Source organism: Cygnus olor, chromosome 15, assembly GCF_009769625.2.
Source record: "Cygnus olor isolate bCygOlo1 chromosome 15, bCygOlo1.pri.v2, whole genome shotgun sequence".
Taxonomy (NCBI): Eukaryota; Metazoa; Chordata; class Aves; order Anseriformes; family Anatidae; genus Cygnus; species Cygnus olor.
The window spans coordinates 17787769-17809579 of NC_049183.1; the positions used below are offsets into that span (position 1 = coordinate 17787769).

General features: G+C 42.6%; 1 protein-coding gene across 4 annotated transcripts; it reads left to right on the top strand.

The window, feature by feature from the left end:
• Positions 1 to 212: 212 nt before the first annotated feature.
• Positions 213 to 15003, top strand: IL4R (interleukin 4 receptor). 4 transcript variants are annotated; one of them, XM_040575191.1, is made up of 10 exons: positions 213 to 475; positions 4149 to 4262; positions 7392 to 7533; positions 8441 to 8592; positions 9612 to 9766; positions 10162 to 10318; positions 11110 to 11209; positions 11812 to 11881; positions 12019 to 12095; positions 12206 to 15003. In XM_040575191.1, the coding sequence occupies exons 2-10, from the start codon at positions 4190 to 4192 to the stop codon at positions 14424 to 14426; spliced, it is 3147 nt and encodes a 1048-aa protein (XP_040431125.1). In that variant the 5' UTR covers positions 213 to 475; positions 4149 to 4189; the 3' UTR covers positions 14427 to 15003. The 4 variants fall into 4 exon arrangements, with proteins under 4 accessions (XP_040431125.1, XP_040431124.1, XP_040431126.1 ...); XM_040575190.1 differs by lacking the exon at positions 213 to 475 and adding an exon at positions 651 to 1014; XM_040575192.1 differs by lacking the exon at positions 213 to 475 and adding an exon at positions 725 to 840.
• The last annotated feature ends 6808 nt before the right edge of the window (positions 15004 to 21811 follow it).

Consider the following 21811-nt stretch of genomic DNA (forward strand, 5'->3'; position numbering starts at 1 on the left):
ACGTGCGGCGACGTGCGGCGACGTGCGGTGACGTGCGGCGACGTGCGGTGACGTGCGGCGGGGACGCGCTTCCCGCGGCTCCGGCGGAGGAGGGGCCAGGCAGCAGGGGGAGGGCGGGGCGGGGCTTCGCCGCCCGGCGCTGTGGGGCGCGGACGCGCCCCCGCCCTCCCGAAGTCCCCGGCCGCGCCGCCCGCTGTGGCGTCTCGGTTCCGCGGCCGCCTGGAGGCCGGCCCGGCCCGGCTGGGCTCTGCCTGCCCGCGGGGCTGCCGCGCGTGCTCGCCGCCCGCGCAGGCGGGGGCAGCGGGAGGCTGCGGAGGCGAGCGCAGCCGGCGGGACGCGGCGGGACGCGGCCGGCAGCCGTCGCCGCGGGGCGGCCGCAGGGGAGGGCTCCGCGGGCGGGAGGAGGGCGCCGGGCCGGCGGAGTGACAGCCGGGCGCGGGGAGCGCCGCGCCGCCGCGGCCTTGCGCCGGACCAGGCAAGTACAGCGGCGGGCCCGGCCGCGGCGGGAGCTGGCCTCGTGCGGTTCGCCTCGAGCGGCGGCTCGGTCCGCGCCGCCGTGCCGGCCGGTGCCGAGCGGCCGCTGAGCTGCGGGGGGCGCGGCGGGAAGCAGCGGGCGTGCCGCCGCCGGACGAGCCCTGGTCCCGCGGGCCTCGCGGGAGCCGGTCGGGCCCGCGGGGTGCGGCCCGGGGCGGGGGAGGGCATCGGCCGCTTCCTCCGCGGGCCCGGCCGGAAAGCCGCTACGGTTCGCGTGTCGTTAAAACCGGCAATGGCAGGAATACTTCTTACTGAGACCGCTTAATTCAAACGCTTTTGAAGCGACTGATCTTCAGGGGAAAACCGGTAAAACTCCTAGAAGACTCCTTTCTGCTGGAAGTCCTGCTCGATGGCTACAGTAGGCACAAGGGCTCTTACTGTAGCAGAAACCACGCTAGCCGGGACACGTATCCTACGATCTGAGAATCTGTCCCAATAAGCTTGCTCTGAGCCGATGGATGCGCTGCTCCTGAATCTCAGGTTTCATTCTTTCAAATCTTTTCCCAACGTATACAGGTTCAGAGAGAGCTTAATACCGATTCATGATGAAGTCTTGGAACCAGAGTTTCAGAAATGTAGGACTGGGAGTGAGCTATTCTCGTTAGGCGCTTTTGTCTCTTTGGCGTTTTTGTCAAGGCGTCCAGTCTCGGTGGTCCTTGTAGATTCTGTCTGTTATAAACGGGAAAATATCTGAAGTTGCTTGCAAACTATGATTTGTAGTTCATCAAGTCATGAGAAAGTACTGCATTCATTACAGGCTCAAATGACATGTTGTTGTGCCCTTTGCTGTCTTCTGTCATCCCAAGCTTTCTAAAGAGAGCCTAGTCTAACTGTTCATCTAAACCTCCTCCTTAATGTAGTATACTGGACTCCAACTTCCAAGTTCTTTTGAAAATCCACTTTGAGGCACCTGCTCTTTTTCGATACGCATGTTCATTGTGCGGTTGCCTCTAACAGTCATATTGAGTGTCAAAGAGTAGGTATTGTGAGTTATGTTCCTGCAGGTCTGCCATTTTGTATTGTCACTTGGAGAAAGAAATAATTAAAAGCAGCAATAATGAGAAATGATTCCCCAACTTCTTTTCAAATTTTGATGCGAAATCAGTTGATGAACTTCTGCTTTGCTTTTGCTTTGTTTTTTAATGCTTATCTCATTTTAGTCTACAGTTATAGCCAATGTTTTAAATCAGAAAGAACAAGTCGAGCTGTACTTCAATTTAACTTTTAAAAAGTCCGGTTTTAAAACAGGGAGTTGTCCTTTACCTCTACAATAGCAGTAAAGGTGAATTAAGCAGTCTTAGGTAGAAATGACTCTCATCTGTGTTCTGTGCCTGAATTACCCTCTGAACATAACTGTTTTGCAAATTATGCCTGTAGATGAAATAAGACCCTAATTAATTTAGAAGTCCATTACAGAAGCTACTGTTTTTCTTGATACTAAATGGAATCTTTTCAATCACATTATTTCTTCCCAAAAGACAGGCATGAGTAACTGATCTGAGCCTGTAACTTGGGCCAATAAACAGGGCTGCTTCCAGCCCTGATAAAGATTTCTTTCATAGTTTTTAGGAAAGTCACTTCTGTCTTTTACACTTTATTTCCTCGTACATATTGAGATTACTAGGTTTGCTGTGAACTTAGTATTGTGTGTGTGTTGTATACCTCATTAAGGTTTATCATCAGATACAAAGAAAAACTTAAGAGCCAGGAGACATGCAAGCTATTGTCATTTTTTTCATTTTCTCTTGTGTTTAGATTATAGTCCACAACTCTTGTCTTTTTAAAACAAACAAAAAGTTTGTTGTTTTATTAGAACTATGGATTAACTCTTTTTTTTTTTTTTTATCAACACGTGCAGAACATTTTTCCTATGAGGGAGATATTTTTTTCTCTGCCATCTGCTGATTCATATGTGCTTATGCGATACAGGATTCTTTGCCAAAGTTTTATGAGTTTCTTGGAACTCCAGTCATGGGACACTATTACTTAACAATGGACCAAAAAACAAACACTTCCTCTCTTGTGAACACCAGGAAGAAAAAGGGAAAGAGTGTTGTATGCTGGAGCGGTTTGCCCTTTTTTTCTGAGCAGCAGAGAAAGCATTTGTGTTCTACTGTGCTCAGTCATGTTTTGTCTATTTCCAAATGTGTACAGCTTAGCTCTTGAGTGTTCGTGAGAAATTCATTTTTAAAGTATGTCTTGTATTTCTGGATAAGCAGTAACTGCCGCAGATAAGATCACAAAGAAGTTTCCATTCTGGTCTTTGATTTTCAGTCAGTGTTCGCATCCCTTTACCTCTGAGATTGACATCTTCTGTGTTTAATCTTTGGAAGCTTATTTTAAAGTATGGCTAATCATGCATGTGAGAATGGAAGAAATAGTATCAGGGGACATGCCTTTTTCTGATGAGCACTGCAAGTTGGGATATGAGTTAATTGCGTTGGAGCTGAATCTGACATGCTGAAGTCACGGTTTACTGTACAAGAAGTAGTAGTATTGTTAAATATGTTGAAGAAATTGATTCTTTTGCTACACTTCACATCAGTTTTATTGATAAATATATCTATATAAATCAAAGCTGTGTTGTTCTTTCTGTGAAAAGAAGTGATATTTCTGTCCCTTACTCAGCTGGGAAGGTCGGGCTGTTGCCTATCTTGCGTTCATTCTAATTGGCACCAAATATGCAGTAGCTGTGCTTGAGAATCTTGCTAGCTGCAAGAATCTTGCTTCTTGCTTTGAGACGAGTTGTTTGAGGGAATATGGCTTTGGTAGCATGCCTTTGAGGCTGCACATTCTTATGTGTATACAGTGCTCATACGCATACTTCCAAAAGGTCATTAAACTTTTCCAAAGCTAATTACTTAACAAGGTTATACCACAGCAGAGTTTCTGATCTGTTGCCAATTCCTTGTGTCTTGTGTGCTGGTGAAACTCAAATCTGTTATAAGTGTCAAGGGTTGTCCTACTACTGTAGCTGGATTAAAGCTCAACTTCACTATGCTTAAAGAATTCTAATATATAAAAGCTGCATAACTTTCCTTCTCTGGAGTTGTGCTCCTTGTCTTATATGATGATATATGTTTTACAGCTTCTAATTATTCACCGTTTTAACGAATCTGCATTCTGTTGAAGCAAAACTTAGAGGTCTTTGCTCAGAACTTTTTCAAGGGGATGATGCTCTAACTAACTGTGGTACTGGTGATAGGACTTGAGGAAATCGTATTACAATCAATAGATCAGACACACATTGCTCTTAAATTCTTCCAGTTATCTGAGAGGAATCACAGAGCTCCAGAGGCATGTTGATATTTTGGTCTAGGGTTTACTCTTTAAATATGTCGCATACTAGAAACGTTCCTTTTCTAGTAGCTGAAATAAGTAGGCCCGCTGCTGGTGTCAATCTAGTATCCTCTGTAATTTAAATTTTACAAGTAAGTCATCTAGCTCATTTGTGTTATTCTTACTCTCCTATGCATCTTGTTGAGCAACCTTTAAAGGGATCGGGCACTCCAGGAGGTCTGAATCCTAACATCTAGCAAAGTGACAGGACAAACTGCACCCTTACACTACTTGAGACACTGATGTGAGCTTTTAATAATGTCTTTTGTTGGCAGAATTTCAGCACAGCTTGCCCTTCTGAGCCTGGCCAGCATCAATGATGGCAAGATTCCTAAGCGCTGTACTGCATACCCTGTGGATCCTTTTCTTTTCATATGCAACAAGCGAAGGTACATTTATTAATGTTTTAAGTTACTTTATTGAAGTTTTTTCCAACATCTTTTTTCTCATGACTAGGAATAACTAGCAGGCAACACTATTACGATTAATTAACTAATACAAAATTTGCCTTAGATCTCTTCATTTTATTGGCCTTTTCCATACAGGCAAGAAAAAAAAAGGAATTTGCAAGAAGGAGAAACTGAGGTTTGAAAAGACACCTCTTTACTTACCCATTGTCTAATCTATACTGGGCACCATGCTGCAAATAGGATGCTCGACAATAACCCAGTAACACCTCTGTAGAAATCTCGTAAGAGTAGAAAATATTAGTCTCAGATTTGTTCATTTTTATAGCTGCCACTGTTTGCCATGTGGGCTAACCAGTAATAGAGCTGCAGGAAGCTATGCTCATGAAAAAGAACAGGAGCCTATAGGTCTGCTGTCAAAAGGCATCTACCAGTATGTGTTCTCCAAAGTGTGCAAAAATGCTGAATCGGGAAACTTAGTTGGATGGATTTGAATGGATTTGGAACGTATTTGCTTTCAGACAGTATGTATTCTGATTTGTGCCGGTACGGGGCCAGATGACTTGTGTGTGATGTTCTGTCACTACGCCTTTCATTTGGTCTGGCAAGATGTTTAGCTGCATTATGTTTTAGTGTTGCTTCTTAGATGATGGTTATATGATACAGTTCAACTGGAAGAAGCTGAACGTGTATTTTGCTGGTATCTTTTAAAGATATTTCATTATAAAAAGAAGTTAGAAATATAAAATCATGTTTTCTGACAATGTACTTTCATTCTCTGAAAAATGAATCTTACATCTAGCTTTTAAGTTATTCCACAGTAGTCTATGGGGGGTTTTACAGTTTGGTTGTTCTTGGTTTTGTTTGTTTTTTTTTTTTTTTGGACAGGCTGTTTTTAAAAACAAAAGTTTCTTAGCCATATGCCCCTAGCATACTGCAGGGAATTTCGTAATTTCGGTTAATAAGAAGGGTAAAGGTTTGCAGGAGCATAATTTCTATGTCATCTGATGTAGATAATCCCAGTTTTTCTGTAAATTATCAAAGTTTAATTTTACATATTTTTTTCCACTAGGTAACTACATGTTTCAAGTTTCTTTATTATGTTACTCTAGTTGAGAATTAAAAAAGAAATCCAGCATTTCAGTTCCCTTTTCTAACTACATGAACTGAAAACAAACTCTTTACTGTATGGGGTTTCAAAAGAAAATTCTCAAATGTATGAGGTTTTAAAAAAAAACCATATTGTATCAGGGTTGAAAAAAGGGAAAAGGTCACAGGAAAAGAATACAGAAAATAGTTCAGAGTCCTAGAAAGACATGAGGATGCTGAAAGGCAAGATAAATCTGCTAGCTTAACACAGCAAGAACAGCTCCATTTAATTCCAGTATTCTTGAAAGTGTAAGATCATTAACACATTGGAAAATAATGAAATTCATCTTTAATGGGAATAAAATGGTAGTATATCTTTTAAAAGTCCATCATGAAGTGAACAATAAAAATATAAAGGACAACAAAATATAAACAACAGTAACAAGGTAAACAGGTAATGGCTCTATTAAATTAAATGAGCAGTGTGTCTCTTATGGTATTATAGAAGCTTAATCTTTAACTTGTTGATGTTCTGATGATTTTGGGTTGTTTGGTTTTTGTTTCGTTTTTGAAGAACCATGGACCATTCAGAACAAAAGGGAACTAAACGTGGTGCTGCCACCCAGAAAGGATATGAGTGATAATTCTTATCTACAAGATAATTATCTAGCCTTAGCAACTAAAGCAAAACATTTTCTAAATATTTGAATAATAATGAAACCATGAGCTGCAGTCAGTTCTAGGTTTGTAACCAGTCAGTATACTAGGCAATTTAGGTTATGATTTTCACCAAACTTTAGAGTGGTTCCTTGACGTTGCCATACATCCTCATTTTCATGAGTGAGCCTCACTAAGATTACTGAGCTTACTCCAGTGATCCAGGACTGCTTGTTAATGACGTTTTACGGGAGGCCTTCTAGGAAGGCAAATGAAAGTGATACATGGGTTTAAATGAGGATAAAAAGCCACCCATTAGCAGTACTAAACAATTAAGTGTTTGAGTCAGGTTTTTACTGAAGTACCACATGGTCTGGTGGTAGATACAGTGGTATGTAATGTATCGCTATACCCACTAATAGAGAGGTGGCCATCATGTATGTTGCATTTGCAGATACTGTACTATATCAGTGTGTGCAGAATTTGCATGAGAAAATTCAGGACAATGGAAAATTAGAAGTGTAGGAAGAATAAGAATTAAATTAGGTATTTATGAAAACAAAAACTTTTGGAGGAATAATCTGAAACGGACACCCACTGGGAAAAAGTCGTCTTTGAAGCTGCAGTGGCTGAAGAACATTACAGCATGTGAATTGTTGGCAACTAATCTTGAATTTGCAATGTAAATGATAAGAATAGAGAGTTAGTAATGTGCTAGGCTATGTAAGCAAAATTATTTACATACCATAGAGAAATGAAATCATGTCTCTATGTGTCCTTTGTATAACTGCCACAAGAAAACTTCTAGCAGCATCCCTAAAGGAACTATCAGAAAAATAACAGTTGATAGGATTATAAAAATCAACCAAAGCTATTCTAAATTTTTATGGGGAATTGTGATGTAGAGCAGGAAAGAAGGAATTAGATCTGCAATGGGGAACTGTTCCAGGGAGGCCGAGGGTATGCACTTGGGAAGCTTAAAACAGTTGTGGATAAAGCATAAATTCAGGTATGTAGGCAGTGATTTTGGTCGAAATCTGTTAATTATCTGCATTTTTGGCTTTTGAACCTTTTGTGTATAAAAGATAAGATGATGCTCTTTTATGATAAAAAATTTGGTCATTTAGAGTTTGCATAATTAAAACTTGGTGTTCATCAGAACCTCCCTCTCAAAGATGACGTCTCCAGAAAGGTGGAGATACTTGGTAACGTGCATCTTTTTCCATTTACACAGAACATGAAAAAAGTGCTTACTTCCTTTATAGGGGCTTTATGCTTCTGTTTAGAGGGAGAACTAATGTTTATGCCTAGTTCCATTTATTCCTTTGATTTTCTTGCTTCTTATTGTGTGCTACTTCTCCCTAGTTACAGCTACAGGACACATACAAGAATTTGGATGCTTTAGTGACTTTGCAAAAGAGCTCGTTTGTGACTGGAAGGTGCCTGCACAGACAAACTGCTCCAAAGAATTCCTGCTCTACTACAGGGAGGAAATTTTCTCTCCCCAGTGAGTATTTAATTTAATAGGGTTTACCTTCTTTACCGTTGGAACTTTAAATATCCTACAGCCATTATCAGCTTTGATTTCTCCCCTCTGCTATGAGTGCCTGCAACTAAATATAGTCAGGGTTATCCTCCTTGCAAGGAGGAAAATGTTTTGTTGCAATTAACAGTATGCTCTGTTCAGTGAGCTAGTCTTTGACAGACCTAGTACAGCTAGACAGCTAGTTCTTGGTACAGAGTGTTGGTCAAGTACTGCTTGTAGGAGTGGTAGGGCTCTCATAAGTTTACCAAACCTTCACTTCATGAGAAACTTTACATGATTTACCAGGCTGTAGCCTGTGTAAAATGAAGTCTCACTTGGAGCATCAGTGAATATTTCTGTATACAGTGTAACTTGGTATTCATGGACAGACTGTTTGCACTGCTCTACAGCGGAGGCAGTATTCTTGTCATCTTCTACAGAGGAACATATATCAGGGCTTTCCTATTCCCCTCCATAGAGGGGAACAGTATGATTTCTCCATTGAGACTTCCAAATACGTTGATTTGCACTGCAATAAAACTGTTCCCGTGCTAGCGGAGCATCAGTCCAATCCTTTGGAGGTTAAAGTGTAGTGAAGGTTGCTTTTAGTGCTAATTTTTCTGCTCGGGATCAATCGTTAGTTTTTCATTAGTGCAATACCAATAGGTAGCCAAGGGGTATTTGGGAAGGATGGGTCATCTGGAAGCTGGGGGGAGGGGTAAGTTTTTGTTCTGGATTTGTTTGGACAAAGTGCTTCTGGGAACTGAATTTGAGCTTGCTTGTTTCAGATTTGATTGGCTCTACACATCGATAAGCTTGATTCCACATTTTGAAGAAATACTGTGCTACACTGTGTAAACAATCATATCATTTTCTGCCTGTTTTTCAGAAACGTGTGTGTCCCTGAGAATGGAAAAGAGAGTTTCACATGCACTTGTACAATATATCCCGATTATTTTGTATCGGGCCTCACCTATGTTCTAGCTTTACAGTTCAATGGGACTGATATGTGGAATTACAGTGTTACACCAGCCCTGGTTGGTAAGACATTGTTTAATTTGTCACCAGGACATCTGGTTTCAGGCTTTGCAATCCTAGCTAACTCCTCGTTAATGACACCAGAATGGTTTTTCCTTATTACATGTTAAGTGTCATGCTGGCTTGAATGAAAAGTCCATTTGGTGTAGAAACCTGATCCTGGAGTAGATTCTAAAGGAAACAGTATAAGTAATGGGGCAAGCAGAATGATTATTCCTCTCAGCTGCCAGCCATCCACAGTTTGTGGACTTAACGGTGTATTTAGTGCGTTTCACTCATGGCTGTAGAATTCAGGGATGAAGAAGACACTAGACTATCCCAACTCAAATTCTTCCATTCTCTGTCATCCTCTAATTTTTCATGCTAGTTGAATCATGCCCATGAACAGAGCTTTTTCCAGTAATTGTTGGATTATAACGAACCATGGTGAAAGGTTAATGACTGCTCTTTCACATGACAGAGCATAAATACAGTTTATCTCTGTCAGCACCTAGTTTGTTTAAACCAGTGTGTGTTCATAACGCTGTCATCTCAAACACTCAGAAATCTTCCACATCAGAAATCTTGATCTACAGCAGTGAGCTGGTTCCTTTCCTACTCAATGTCACTGCTGCTCCTCAGCAGAATAAGCAGCCTGCATCTAAGACTCAGGTAGCCAGGACGGTCTGGCTGCAAAGTGGTCCTAAGCTCTCTGCCTACCCTACAGCACAGCGTGTTGTTTTGAGGGTACAAGTTGTTATCATTTCTGCAGGTTGAAAGCTGCATCCAGTGCACCAAAAATAGAACTTGAAGTTTGTTCAGCCAGCTTGAATATTCAGTGCCTGTTAATGAAGACCTTGCAGTTGCTCTGTCTTGGCCTCTATATCCTTGCACTATAGCGTAGTGAAAAGGTCTAAAATGGATTGACTCTGAGATTCTGGTCTCTGGTGAATATCTTTATCTCTGCTTCTTTCTGTCAGTGCTTTCTCATTGCCTTGTTCTCCTTGTGTTTTTTTTTTGTTTTGTTTTGTTTTAATATACAGTTAAGCCAAGGGCCCCCAGAAATCTTGCCATTGAGAAAGCTGAAAATGGTAATTTCAATCTGAGCTGGGAGGAGAGCTACACCCCTCCATCCATGCTCTCTGGACAGCCAGTCATCTTTGAAATAAAATATTGGAGCAAGCAGCGCCCAGGAGAGGTAAGAGACAGCCAGTCTCTTCATTTTCTATTTCTGGAGCTTCAAGGGTTAAAAAGTCCTTTTAAAAGAAGTCTTGAAGGACTTTGAAACCATGTCATGACTAATGGTGTAAGGGCCAGCAAAGGCATGCTCCTGAGCACACTTGCTACTGATCACATTCCCCAAAGGTGGTTCAAACTGAGCTTTAAAGGACTGAAACTCTTCTGACTGCTACCCCAAAGTGGTCTGCTGTTTACATTAGAAAGGGAAGGGATTTAAAATACAGTACTTCTGTTACCCAAACTTAATTTTCTTTTTAGACATCAGGAAAACTTATGATGCAATTGGTATCTAACTATTTCCACTAACCCTTCTTCCCATAAAGAAGTCAGTGAACTTCCTTACTTTCTTTTCAGGTTTCTATAAAATCAATTAACTACCAGGCAAAAAGCTTTGAAATTACTGCAAGCTCCTTGCAGAGAGGCTATGATTACGTTGCAAGTGTACGGTGCCAGTATACAGACTACCCAGCCTACTGGAGTGACTGGAGTGACAGAGTTGAATTTCACTGTGGTAGGTATTATAGCAAATAGCAGCTTGATAAAAGGATGGTACAGTTTTATAAACACTTTTGTATATACCCCACTGCCTTTTAGTTACCAGAGGAGAGTTACGGAATCGTTATCTTCATCCATTTGAATATATTGTGGATCAATCTGTAAAGGCTTCCAAGGAGACTCAATGCAAAAAAGCAGCTCTTGGGGAAACTGAGGAAGAGAAGACCAAGGGAAGTTGGATCCTTCAGTCTTGTGGAGAAGAAGGCTGAAAGGGAATGTATTTGTTCTCTATGCATATTTCATGAAGTAGGCAGCAGGAAAGGAGAAGACATGATTAAACTAAAAAGCAATGTTTACGCAAGTGGGTATAAATGAACAAGAGATACTTAGGAAATTAAGCAATACTTTAACCATTAGAGGGCTGACTTCTTAAAAGAAAAAAAACCTGAAGAACAACAGTGAGGGTAAGAAGCATAGCTGCACTACAGCAGAGATGATAATGCCATTCCAGAAACTATGTGGCAGGTTTGTCTCAGAGAGCTGACAAATGGTTTCACAATTCATGTGGTCTCCCAGTTCCTTAATCACCAACAGTAACGGACTGAAGTACCTGCACTGACCTTTCAGACATGACACGTACTATTGCCACTGGTAGCTGCATATGTTCTGTTTATCTGCTATGGCTTTATTTTACATCCTCTAAAGTAGCATTACTTTAATATGCAAAAGAAGAACACCAGACTTGGTGTTGTCAGTACTTGTGTTTATATGCACATACACACGTAAATATATGTTTTTATTTAACAGATTATCAAGTAACATCTGAAGACATTCTGCAGATGGCTGTTCCTATATCTTGCATCCTGATCATGGCAGTAGCTGTAACTTGTTATTTCTGTTTTACCAAGTATGTATCAATGTTCACAGGTTATATAGACTAGCAGTTTGCACAGATATCAGTATTGCCATTGCTTAGTTGAATGTCTAGTAGTACAGGAATCTAATGACTTTTCCTCGGCACGCTTATCTCAGACTCTAAGAGCAAACATAAATCAGTTGTACTGTCATTTTGTGAAAAGAAAATTGAATATTTTCTACTAGTCTTACTGGAATGGGCTTGTTAGAGTATCCAAAACAGGCTGCATTTATAGGTCTGTCAGTTTTGCACTCAGTCTTTGCCGCAGTTCCAGTAATGATGGTTAAATACCACTGGAAAAAAAATGAAAAGAAATACTGATAATGTGAAAGTCGGATCCTATCTGTCTCACACAGCATTTTAAACGTAATTAGAAAAACATGTGACTGTGGTTGTGCAGAGCAGTCACGCACAGAGCATAAACATCTTTGCACTAGGTTAATGAAAAAGCAGCATTTGGAGATATACGGAACAAGTACTTCCTGTTTCTGCAGTGCAGATGGCTAAGAGGGAGAGAAGAACAGAAGAGGGAAGTGTATACTGATCAAGCCAAGATTCAGTTAAAGCAAACAATTTTCATTCTTGCCTTGCAGAGTGAAGAAAGAATGGTGGGATCAAATCCCAAATCCAGCAAAGAGCCATTTGGTTGTAAAAAATGTCAAGGTAATTTAAGGGCTTTGCAAAAAATACCTTTTCCTGATCACCAGAAATAGAATATGTAATAAATGCTCTTGGCTGGCTTGTACATGAAATACTAAATACAGTTCATGTGTTCTAAAACTCATTTCTGTTTTTATTAGCTTTCAGTCTTGTGCTACATCGATGAAATTAAGTTCCCTTTCCATGACATAAAGCAGAGTCATATGGAAAAACAAATGTAAGTAACATTAACCGGGAGGGGGAGGGACACACCTCCACTTTACGGCATAAAATATTTTCCTGTTACATAAACATTAACTGTCCTTTCCTTTTGATTTCCAAAAATAGAATTTGCAAAAGCTGTCTGTCTCAAAGTTTGTCAAGCCAAAATTTCAAGGGAAAAGATAACATCAGAAACGCTGAGAAATCTTGCAGTTGCCATAGCAAGACTGGAGAGTGGTTTCCAAAAGGCAGTAATGCAGTTTTAACCCCTGAGACAATTCTCATTGAAGAGTCTATAGAAATCTGTGAATGTTTAACAGACATTGAGGCTGAGAGCCAGGAAGAAACTCATGACCAGATCACCATGTTTGAGTCTTGTGACACCAGTGTCAGTGCTTTCAGGGAGCACACCGAACACAATGATGCACTAGCTAACATGTTCATTGAGCTCTTGGAAGATGAAAACAACATGAAAGATGATAAAGACCCAGATGTCATCACAAGTGAAAATAAAACCTTTGAGAAACTTGAGTCAGAAAATGAGTCTCAACGAAGTCCTACAGAAAGCACAGCCCAGAGTCAGCAGACATATGGTATTTCTCATAGAGTTTCCCCTTTCACCAGAGCCTCTCAAGATGAGTACAATTGCAGTACAACCAGCAAGAAGTCAGTACAATCAGAAGAATCCTTTGAATCTGGCTATCAGAGCTCCAGCACAAATTCTGCTTCTCTGGATGCAAGAGATGCTCCCCATATGCTTCATCAAAGCCTTTTTCCATGCAGTTCTGAAAGTCAGCGTAACTCATCTGTCCTGATTGAGGAATCTCCAAATAAACTAGCCTTTGTGATCAACAAAGACAGAATAAGCAACCCTGCATACAAGAGCTTTGGCACCCTTGTGTCTCTACCTGGGGAGCCAAGTAGTTCTGCATACAAGAGCTTTGACACCCTTGTGTCTCCACCTGGGGAGCCATGTAGTTCTGCATACAAGAGCTTTGACACCCTTGTCTCTCCACCTGGGGAGCTATGTAGTTCTGCATACAAGAGCTTTGACACCCTTGTCTCTCCACCTGGGGAGCTATGTAGTTCTGCATACAAGAGCTTTGATATTCTTGTGCCCACATTCAGGGAGCCAAGTAGCTCTGCATATAAGAGCTTTGATACCCTAATGTCTCAGTCTATGGCAAACAGTAGCTTGACTATGCATTTTGAAAATGTGTGTTCCTCGCTGCCTTTGACCCAGCTTTCAGAGACACCAGAACTTTGCTGCAGAGGTCAAGTTTATCGACCCCCTAGCAGTCAGACATGTTATACCAACTGCAGATCTCCCTGCAATGAGCTTGATTTTCAAAACACCTGTTCAGAACATACTGATTTTCCATCTTTCTCCACACGTGCAAATGATGGAGTTTCAGCTTTCCTACCAGAGGAGGAAATACATAAGCAAGTAGCGTATCAAAATGTTCAAAAGACAGCCGACATGCTTTCTTGCCCTGTTGGACCTCAACCGTCTGGTTATCAACCTTTTGATACTGCAGTTAGATGTAATGGTACATACTTTGACAATGACAGTGAAGTTATCTCTAAGTCATTGTATGAGCCCTTCATTCATGTGTTGTACAACAACCTGAGAGAAACACCGCCAGATACCATCATCCATGAATCTGACCAGAAGATAGATGACCATGTATGTTTGATTGTACAGGGCTTTGATTGTGGCATAGTCCCAGGTGTAACCTCTAGTGAGAATGTCGCACACAGTAGTAGTGATGGCAGCCTTTGGATCATCAACTCTAACAAGCTGCCAAATGATAGCAAAGATGAAAATGCCAGCAGAGGCAAACAGCCGTTGCATTTGTTAGAGCTGAACTGTCAAGATTTTAACAACAGAGAAAGAACTCTAAAGGGAACAAACCCTAATGGCTATAACTGTAATGGTAAAGGAATGCAAGAGGACAGCAGTAACAAGCTAAATACTGTCCTGTGCCCTACACGTAATCATTTGAGGAAGTTTGGAAATGAAGGGGAAAATAAACAGGTAGGAAGCGGAAGGTGTGGCTCGACAGCTAACTTGTCAGAAGAATCACTAGGCAGCATTGAGCTGAACTTAAAATCTGCAGAGCCACCGGAGCTCTTGGTCTCAGACAAGCTGTCAGCTCCTCTTTGTATGGATGACCACTGTCCTTCTGATTGTCTCACTGTTCACACTGAGGATTCTAGACTGGTACCTGCAGTTAAAAAAAGACCAGCAGAACTATTCAGGGAAAACAACAGGAGGAATGAGAAAAGAATTAAACTTTTACATGCTCTTGCCCAGGAGGACAACTGTTACATGAAGGTAGCCTAGTCATGTTTGCCAAGAGAACCACACCAGCCTTTGGAAATAAACCGTGTGGCAAATTGAAATGGTGCTTATTCTTCCAATTTTGCCTAAAGTGAGGGCTACTACAGTACAAACGTGGATTCACTGTGTTGTAGCACATGCTTGCTGCAAAGGTGGCAGCTGGTATGTGAGGCAGACTGTTGGGGGACAGCAGGGGCTAGCACCTAATGTAGCTACAGCTCTGTCAGGAAGGCACAGAGCTGAAGTTTCTCTGGCTATGATCATTCCTTGAAAGTGAGCAGGAGCTGCATAAACTAGGAGTTCTTATTTGGCACAGCTCCTGTGGCTGGTTATTGCTCTGGGTCTGTATGTTGCTTGGGAAGCACAAAAGATGATATGGAAGTTGCTGACCTGGAAGTGGGAAGTACGTGCAAGTCAAAGGGGAAGTGACTGCCTTGCGCTGATGGAATTGCATACCTTCTGTTATTTGTTTGTTGGAGGGGGTGCAGGGGGTGTTTCTGTGTGCCTGGCACCGGCATGTGGTATATGTTTTTATACTTCTTTAATCAAGATCTGAAATAAAGATTACTGTCATTTGGGCTTAAGAAATTGTTATTGATGATCAGCCTCTTACTTTAGAAGTAAGCAGTTGTTTCATACTTATACAGCTGTAAATGGAATGAGGCATCTCTAACCTGTTTTCCCAGAAAGTTTATCCAGTTTACGATCAGACTCCCTAAGTTCATGGAGTGTTTTTTCAGCTTCTTGGTTTTGTCCAGTCAGAATGGAAATTATGCTTGCAGCTATAAAATAGCATATATTTCTTCTTAGATAATAGTTCCAGAAGTTTTGCTCATGACTGAACTTTTCTAGGGCATTGTCATGTAGTTTGGTATTGTAAATTCTACCCCAGTATGTTGGCAGTGGCACAAAACAGTTAAGTAATTTTATGTGTATAAACATACATACCTATGTTCTCATTATTTAGAAACCCCTATTAGTATTAACATTCATGAACAAGGTGGAAAGAGTAGTGCTAAGAGCGGATCTGTGGGTACTGCACAGATACTCATTTGACATGTTTTGTAAAACTTTCGTCCTGCAACTCTTCTCAAATTTCAGGTTGGCCCAGCAGTAGAGGTATTCATGCATCAATTTTGCAGCAGTAAAAAATGGTATGTAAGCCCTGGAAGGAGAGTTGCAGTGAAGTGCCTGTATTCAGATGCAATATTCTAGACATCAGGAAGAGGTTCTTCACCAAGAGGGTGGTTGCACACTGGAACAGGCTCCCCAGTGAAATAGTCACTGCACCAAGCCTGTCTGAATTTAAGAAGAGATTGGACTGTGCACTTAGTCACATGGTCTAAACTTTTGGGCAGACCTGTGCGGTGCCAGGAGTTGGACTTGATGATCCTTATGGGTCCCTTCCAACTTGGGATATTCTGTGATTCTATGAATATTAACTTTTGTGTAGGCACTGATTTATAGTCCACTATGGTGCCGATGAACATGTTAATATTGTTTTTAATTGAAAATACAAGGTTGATTTTTATTTCCACTTGGATGAGATTTAATCCTCAGAAATACTCTTAGAATCATAGAATCATTGAATCATTTAGGTTGGAAAAGACCTCTAAGTTCAACCATTAACCTAGCACCTAACCTAAACTCTTCCTGGAGGCAGGCAGTGCTGAAGTGGAACAGCTGTGGGGCAGAAAGATGAAGAGGCATGCCAGGACCCTTCAAACAAACCCTTGCTGAAATGGTGGAACAGGAACATGCACAGAGGTCATGAGCTGTCTCATGAGTGTGCTGACTCACTTTCCTATGTCCTAATGAAGTCAAGTTTAAGCAAAAATCCACAGCTACTTATTGTGGCTACTCAGCATGGGTTACTCACTGTTTGTGGCAGTAGCACAGGGCTGTTAGGGGAGGCACAGGGGCACAAGTGGTATTTTCTTCCCTTTCTGCCCCTGCACTCTCCCCTGTGCTCTGGAGGGAATTGTCCTGGAAGGCCTGCACTTGGTTGTAGCAGCCAGAAGAGCTCTGCTCGGGCAAGGATTGGAAAGCTGTTTGCTGTAGTAGTTCATCTGCGGAGCCCCAGCTTCACTCTGCTTTTCCCTGGCCTTTTTTTTTTTTTCTTTTTTTCCTACATAGCTACACCCCCCCCCCCATCTGCTTGTTTCCGTTGGATGACTTTCTGTGCTAGGGTGTTATACCTCTTCTTTTCCCTTCAGTATTTCTCTGGTGAAATCAAACAGCTCTTCAAGAAGAGGGAGCCCTACTCCTGTGCCTTTGCAGAACCCAGAACTTGTGTTAAACATCAGGACTGTCTGGGCAGCTGGCCTGCTAATCCCCCTATCCTATGTCAGGCACAGTGCATGCATGACTGAAGTGTGATCTAAGTTAGTGTTACATCTCCCACTTCCTCCGCTTTTGCAATCTAGAGCAATTGCTAGGCTATGTAACACAGGTACGTTTCAAATGACAAGTTGCTGACTTAACTGGGAGTGTGCAAGAGTTCTGACTTTCGGCAGGCTTCCAGGACTGCCAGTGTGATGTATTGGCCTGAGTCACACCTCTGAAGGACTAGTCTGTGTTTGCAAAAGCAGCTTATCCTCCCAGGAGAGGAGCTTCAAATCTAAAAGTTGAGACCCTCCAGTCATGGCCTTTTTAGCTAGTAGGGGGTCCCTACCAGGTCAGAGAATTACCTATTGCAGTAAGTGTATTTTTTTCTTCAGTTTGTTTTGTAAGACTGTAATGCAAATGGAGGCTTGTGCTGAGTTTTAGGCTAATTATAAGGCCATTTATTACTCACTCACAGTCATTCCCCCTCCATATATATCATCCTTACCTGGCTGCCTACCAAGTATTAGTAACCTGACTCATTGTTGTCATGAATGAGTGAAACAGGTTCCTGAGAAAAGCAGGTGTATTCCCAGTTCAGGAGAAACTAGTTCTGATTAACTGTTTTACTTTTGCAGAGAATGTCACAGGCTTACTTTTTTTGTTTTTGTTTGTTTATTTTGTTTTCTAAATATGAAGTTTAACAAGAGCAAGTGCTGGATTCTGCACCTGCGAAGGGGCAACCCTAGCTGTATGTACGGACTGGGGGACGAGATGCTGGAGATCACCCCGCAGAAAGGGATCTGGGGGTTTTGGTCGACAGAAAGCTGAACGTGAGCCAGCAGTGTGCCCTGGCAGCCATGAGGGCCAACCGCATCCTGGGGTGCATTAAGCACGGCGTTGCCAGTTGGTCGAGGGAAGGGATTGTCCCGCTCTGCTCCGCGCTGGTGCAGCTTCAACTTGAGTACTGTGTGCAGTTTTGAAGATATATGAATATATGAATATATATGAATATATGAAAGATTAAAAAAAATTAAAAATTAAACTGTCAGAGAGCCTCCAAAGGAGGGCTGTGAAAATGGTAAAGGGTGTGGAGGGCAAGACCTATGAGGAGCAGCTGAAGTCACTTGGATTGTTCAGCCTGGAGAAGAGAATACTGAGGGGAGACCACATAACAGTCTACAGCTTCCTCACAAGGGGAGTGGAGGGGCAGGTACTGATCACTTCTCTCTGGTGACCAGTGATAGGACTCGAGAGAAGGGCTAGAAGCTGCGACAGGGTGGTTCAGGCTGGATATCAGGAAAAGGTTCTTCACTGAGAGGGTGGCCAGGCACCAGAACAGGCTCCCCAGGGAAGTGGTCATGGCACCGAGCCTGCCAGAGTTCAAAAAGCATTTGGATGACTCTCTGACACAGTCTGATTTTTTGGGTGGTCCTTTGGGGACGCAGGAGTTGGACTTGGTTCTTGTGGTTCCCTTCCAACTCGAGATATTCTATGATTCTTATCAATGCTCTTTAGAAATATGCACCTATATTGAACGGGTGTTGACAAATTCCTATCAATCACAAATTTTGTCATTGCCCTTGGAAAACTAACGATAACCCCAAGAGAAGGGTGAGAGAAGCATGAAGGTGGGGGGTTAAGCAGACCTGTGAAACAAGTTCTTGGGGGCAGAGGTAAGTTAACCAGGGGTGGGGGGGTGTCATCAGCTTTTTTTAATAACTTGTGTTTGCATCTTGTTATGGAATGTATGTTGTTCAAACAGGTTGCAAGGATGTCCAAGTGCTTATCCATCATAAGCTACAAACATTATCTAAGAAAACAAGTTCTGATAGGTGTCACTTTCCAGCAGCATGGCCAAAAACCAAAGGACTAGAGAACCAAATGGCAGATACGTGACTTCCCCTACCCTGCTCTGTAATGTTTATCTCTGGCTGTGAAATTATGTGAGAAAGCTCTTTAGTGAATGGAGACTGAGAAGACAGTTTCCTTTCTCCTAGCCATGTCTTTTTTGTGGGAAACTCCTTAGCATGATTTTTGCAGTTTGTACGTCCAATGCGTGTAAATTTGCATTCAGATGCCTTCACATAGAGTAGTTGTTTTTCTCAGAGGAACTGTGCCTGTGCAGTGCACATGCATGTGTACACATGCACACACAAATATTTCCCACCCTCTACAGAGTGCTAAGAACAAATTCTGCCCTGGGCTCCCACATGGTGATGTATCATGATCACGTTAACCACAATTTTAATTTTTTTCCACCACACTACTATTCCTGAGGCAGCCATGCTATGCTGTCAGATTTTCATCAGATCTTGTAGCCACTGCACAGAGCCTTCAAGGCCCCCCTGCCTAAACTGCGGTGATGGGGTTGGAAGTGAAGCAATAGCTCAGCAGGAACTTGCTGACAACCTGAGGAATGAGACAAATGCACTGGTCTGGTTTTCAGCTGCAGCACTATAATCCTTACTTGGCTCTCAAAGAAGATTGCTCCAAACAAAAGAAAAGAAAACAGCCTAGCAAAGAAGAGGGCACCTCTAAGGTACCTCACTAGCATACTAATAAAAATTATAGTTTACCAAATTGCTGTACCTCAGTGTGTTTTAACAGAACTGCTAATAAGAGCTAGCATCAGCACCACTAATTTGCTGAGTCCTGACTACTCTCTGTCCTTTGACAAGCTGAGGAAGCAGTGTTGAGAGGAACTTCACATCTCTGTGCTGTACTCTCGCCACAGGTGCTTTGCTCTCTTTGTCTCTTGTGCTGTCCCATTTACATCCTGTCCCTTTTCAGGCTTTCTGCAGCATGGAATTTCCACACACCCTTATTTCCACCCTTCCAGAAACATTGCAAGATGAAAGAAAAGGAAAACTGACTACAGTCCTGGAATGAACAGAGCAGGAGAACTGACTGCTGTGGCACTTGTAGCTGCATAGTGAGGAGGAGCAGATGGTTTTTGGTTTGTTTTGCTCTTAGCCAGAACACTTTCTGTATAACTGAACACTTACACATTTTGTGTTCTGAGAGCAGAGGGGCAATTGTAACAGCAAGAGTTGGTATAGTACCAATACAACCTGTGGCATGTCTTTGGTAGGGGGGTGGCTGTGTTAGACCTCTCCTAGTCCATGGATTGTGGTAGGTGCCCTAAGGAGCTCCTACCTCGGTTGCTGGTTCTGTGATGGATCAGCCTCTCCCATGGTCCTGTATGTGCTTGTACTGCACTGTATTAAGAGCAGGGCACTCAAAGCAGTGTGGTGTTTGTCCTCTGCTTGAAGGTGACTTAGTCAGTGACTAACATATCACTGGGACTTTCCTACTTGCTGCTGTTTCCCCAGCTCTTAGACATGGGGGAATTTGCCATAAGCTGAAGAGTTTGAGGTTGGCTGCTTCTCTCCAGCTCAGCCACTGCTGGTTTCACTTGCAGTAAACCACCCACACAGCAACAAAAATTATAACAGAGTGCGGAAGTACTGGACTGCCTTTTGGGGGAAGAATTTCCACACCTGGCTCAGGGTTTTAATCAGCCCCATTTTTTGTCCTAGTGCTGTACATGATTGCTGTGAAAACCAGCTCTGCACTGGCTGTGGTTTGCCCTGAAGATAGTGTTCTTGGTCCATAGTGAGCAGCCAGCAGAGGTCTCAGGGAGATGGCTCTAGCAGGCTTATGTTGTGTTGCATTCACTAACCAATACATGCAACTGACAGGCTCTGGGCTTGAAAGTTATAAAGGGCAGTTCATTTCTGGGGATTCTGCTCTCCCACTGCTTAGCAGAGGTGCTCCAAGAATACGTAGACTTCCCTAATGCTCCTATACCACGGCCTCATTCTGAGCTGTGGTGGGTCTTTACAACAGACCTTGCTGTCCTGAAGCAGCAGGAAGCTTCCCACTTCTGGTCAGATGACCTCTGCTGTTATTTGTCTCAAAAAACCTCCATCTGCGTTCTCCAGTGTGAAGGGCCAACACATTCACCTGCTGTCCATGTTGTCTCTATTTTGCATGCTGTCTGCCATTGCTTCAACTTCTTGCCACTCCTAGCACATCACTTTCCAGCTTCTGCACATGCACAGTGACTGGGTAAGCAATGTGGAAACTGGGCTGTGCAGGGTTACTCTTCGCTGATCACAGAATAGCAACCAGGGGATCCAAGCAGCTTCCTTATTCAAGCAAGAGCTTCACACCACAGCCAAAGCCGCAGTAGAGCATGGAATCCCCCAGTCCCTACATTTTGTAGGAACAGCCTTCAGATTCCTCTTCTTGCTGAGCATTGTAAAAGTTTACCAGTGCTGATTTGGATGCAGATGTACTGATGTGACATGATTTCATTGCATTAGTCCCTGTACTCTAGTGGAGCCAATAACCCCGTGTTTTGGCCTTTTTAGCCTCAAATAAAATAGCTGCTACCTTCTGCCACCTTGCAATGAACTCTTACCAGCTTCAGAGCAAAACCACAGCTTCCAGCAATAGGGACAGTCCCAGGATGGTTTCAGTAAGTATTTTAGCTTCCCTGTGCAGAAATGTATTTTGAATTTTTGGAAACATTGGTTACTTTGGAACAGTCTGTTTCCATGAAAACCTTGCTTATCTCCAGTGTTGTTAATTTGCTTCAATGTATTGCAAGGTGCTTCTCATAAACTCTGCTTGTTTGTCCATCCCGCATACCTATCCCACTTTTTCTCCTAAGGAGATAGTATGTCCCTGCCAGTGATGTGAGGAGCTGCCAGTTGTGGTAGGACTGCATGGTCCGTGGGTTTGGGAGAGAGCCAGCAACGTTATTGGAGTCTGTGCACTGCCATGCAATCATCTGTAGCTTGTTGCTTGCCACATGGAGGCAGCATGCAGCACGAGCCATTAGCTTTTGCTTTGAAAGTGCTTCCACACTCACAAGTTGAAAGTAGCTGGTGTGTTTATCACCCTATTAGAGATACCAAAAGCTGTGCAAGGTACACGGGATTGCTGTACCCAGCCCAGGGCGTGGAAGGCCTGCTGCAAAAACTTGTGGCCAGGCAGCGTGGGTGAGGCACCCTGATTTTTGACAGCTGTGGTAAAACAAAGATTCAAGAGGC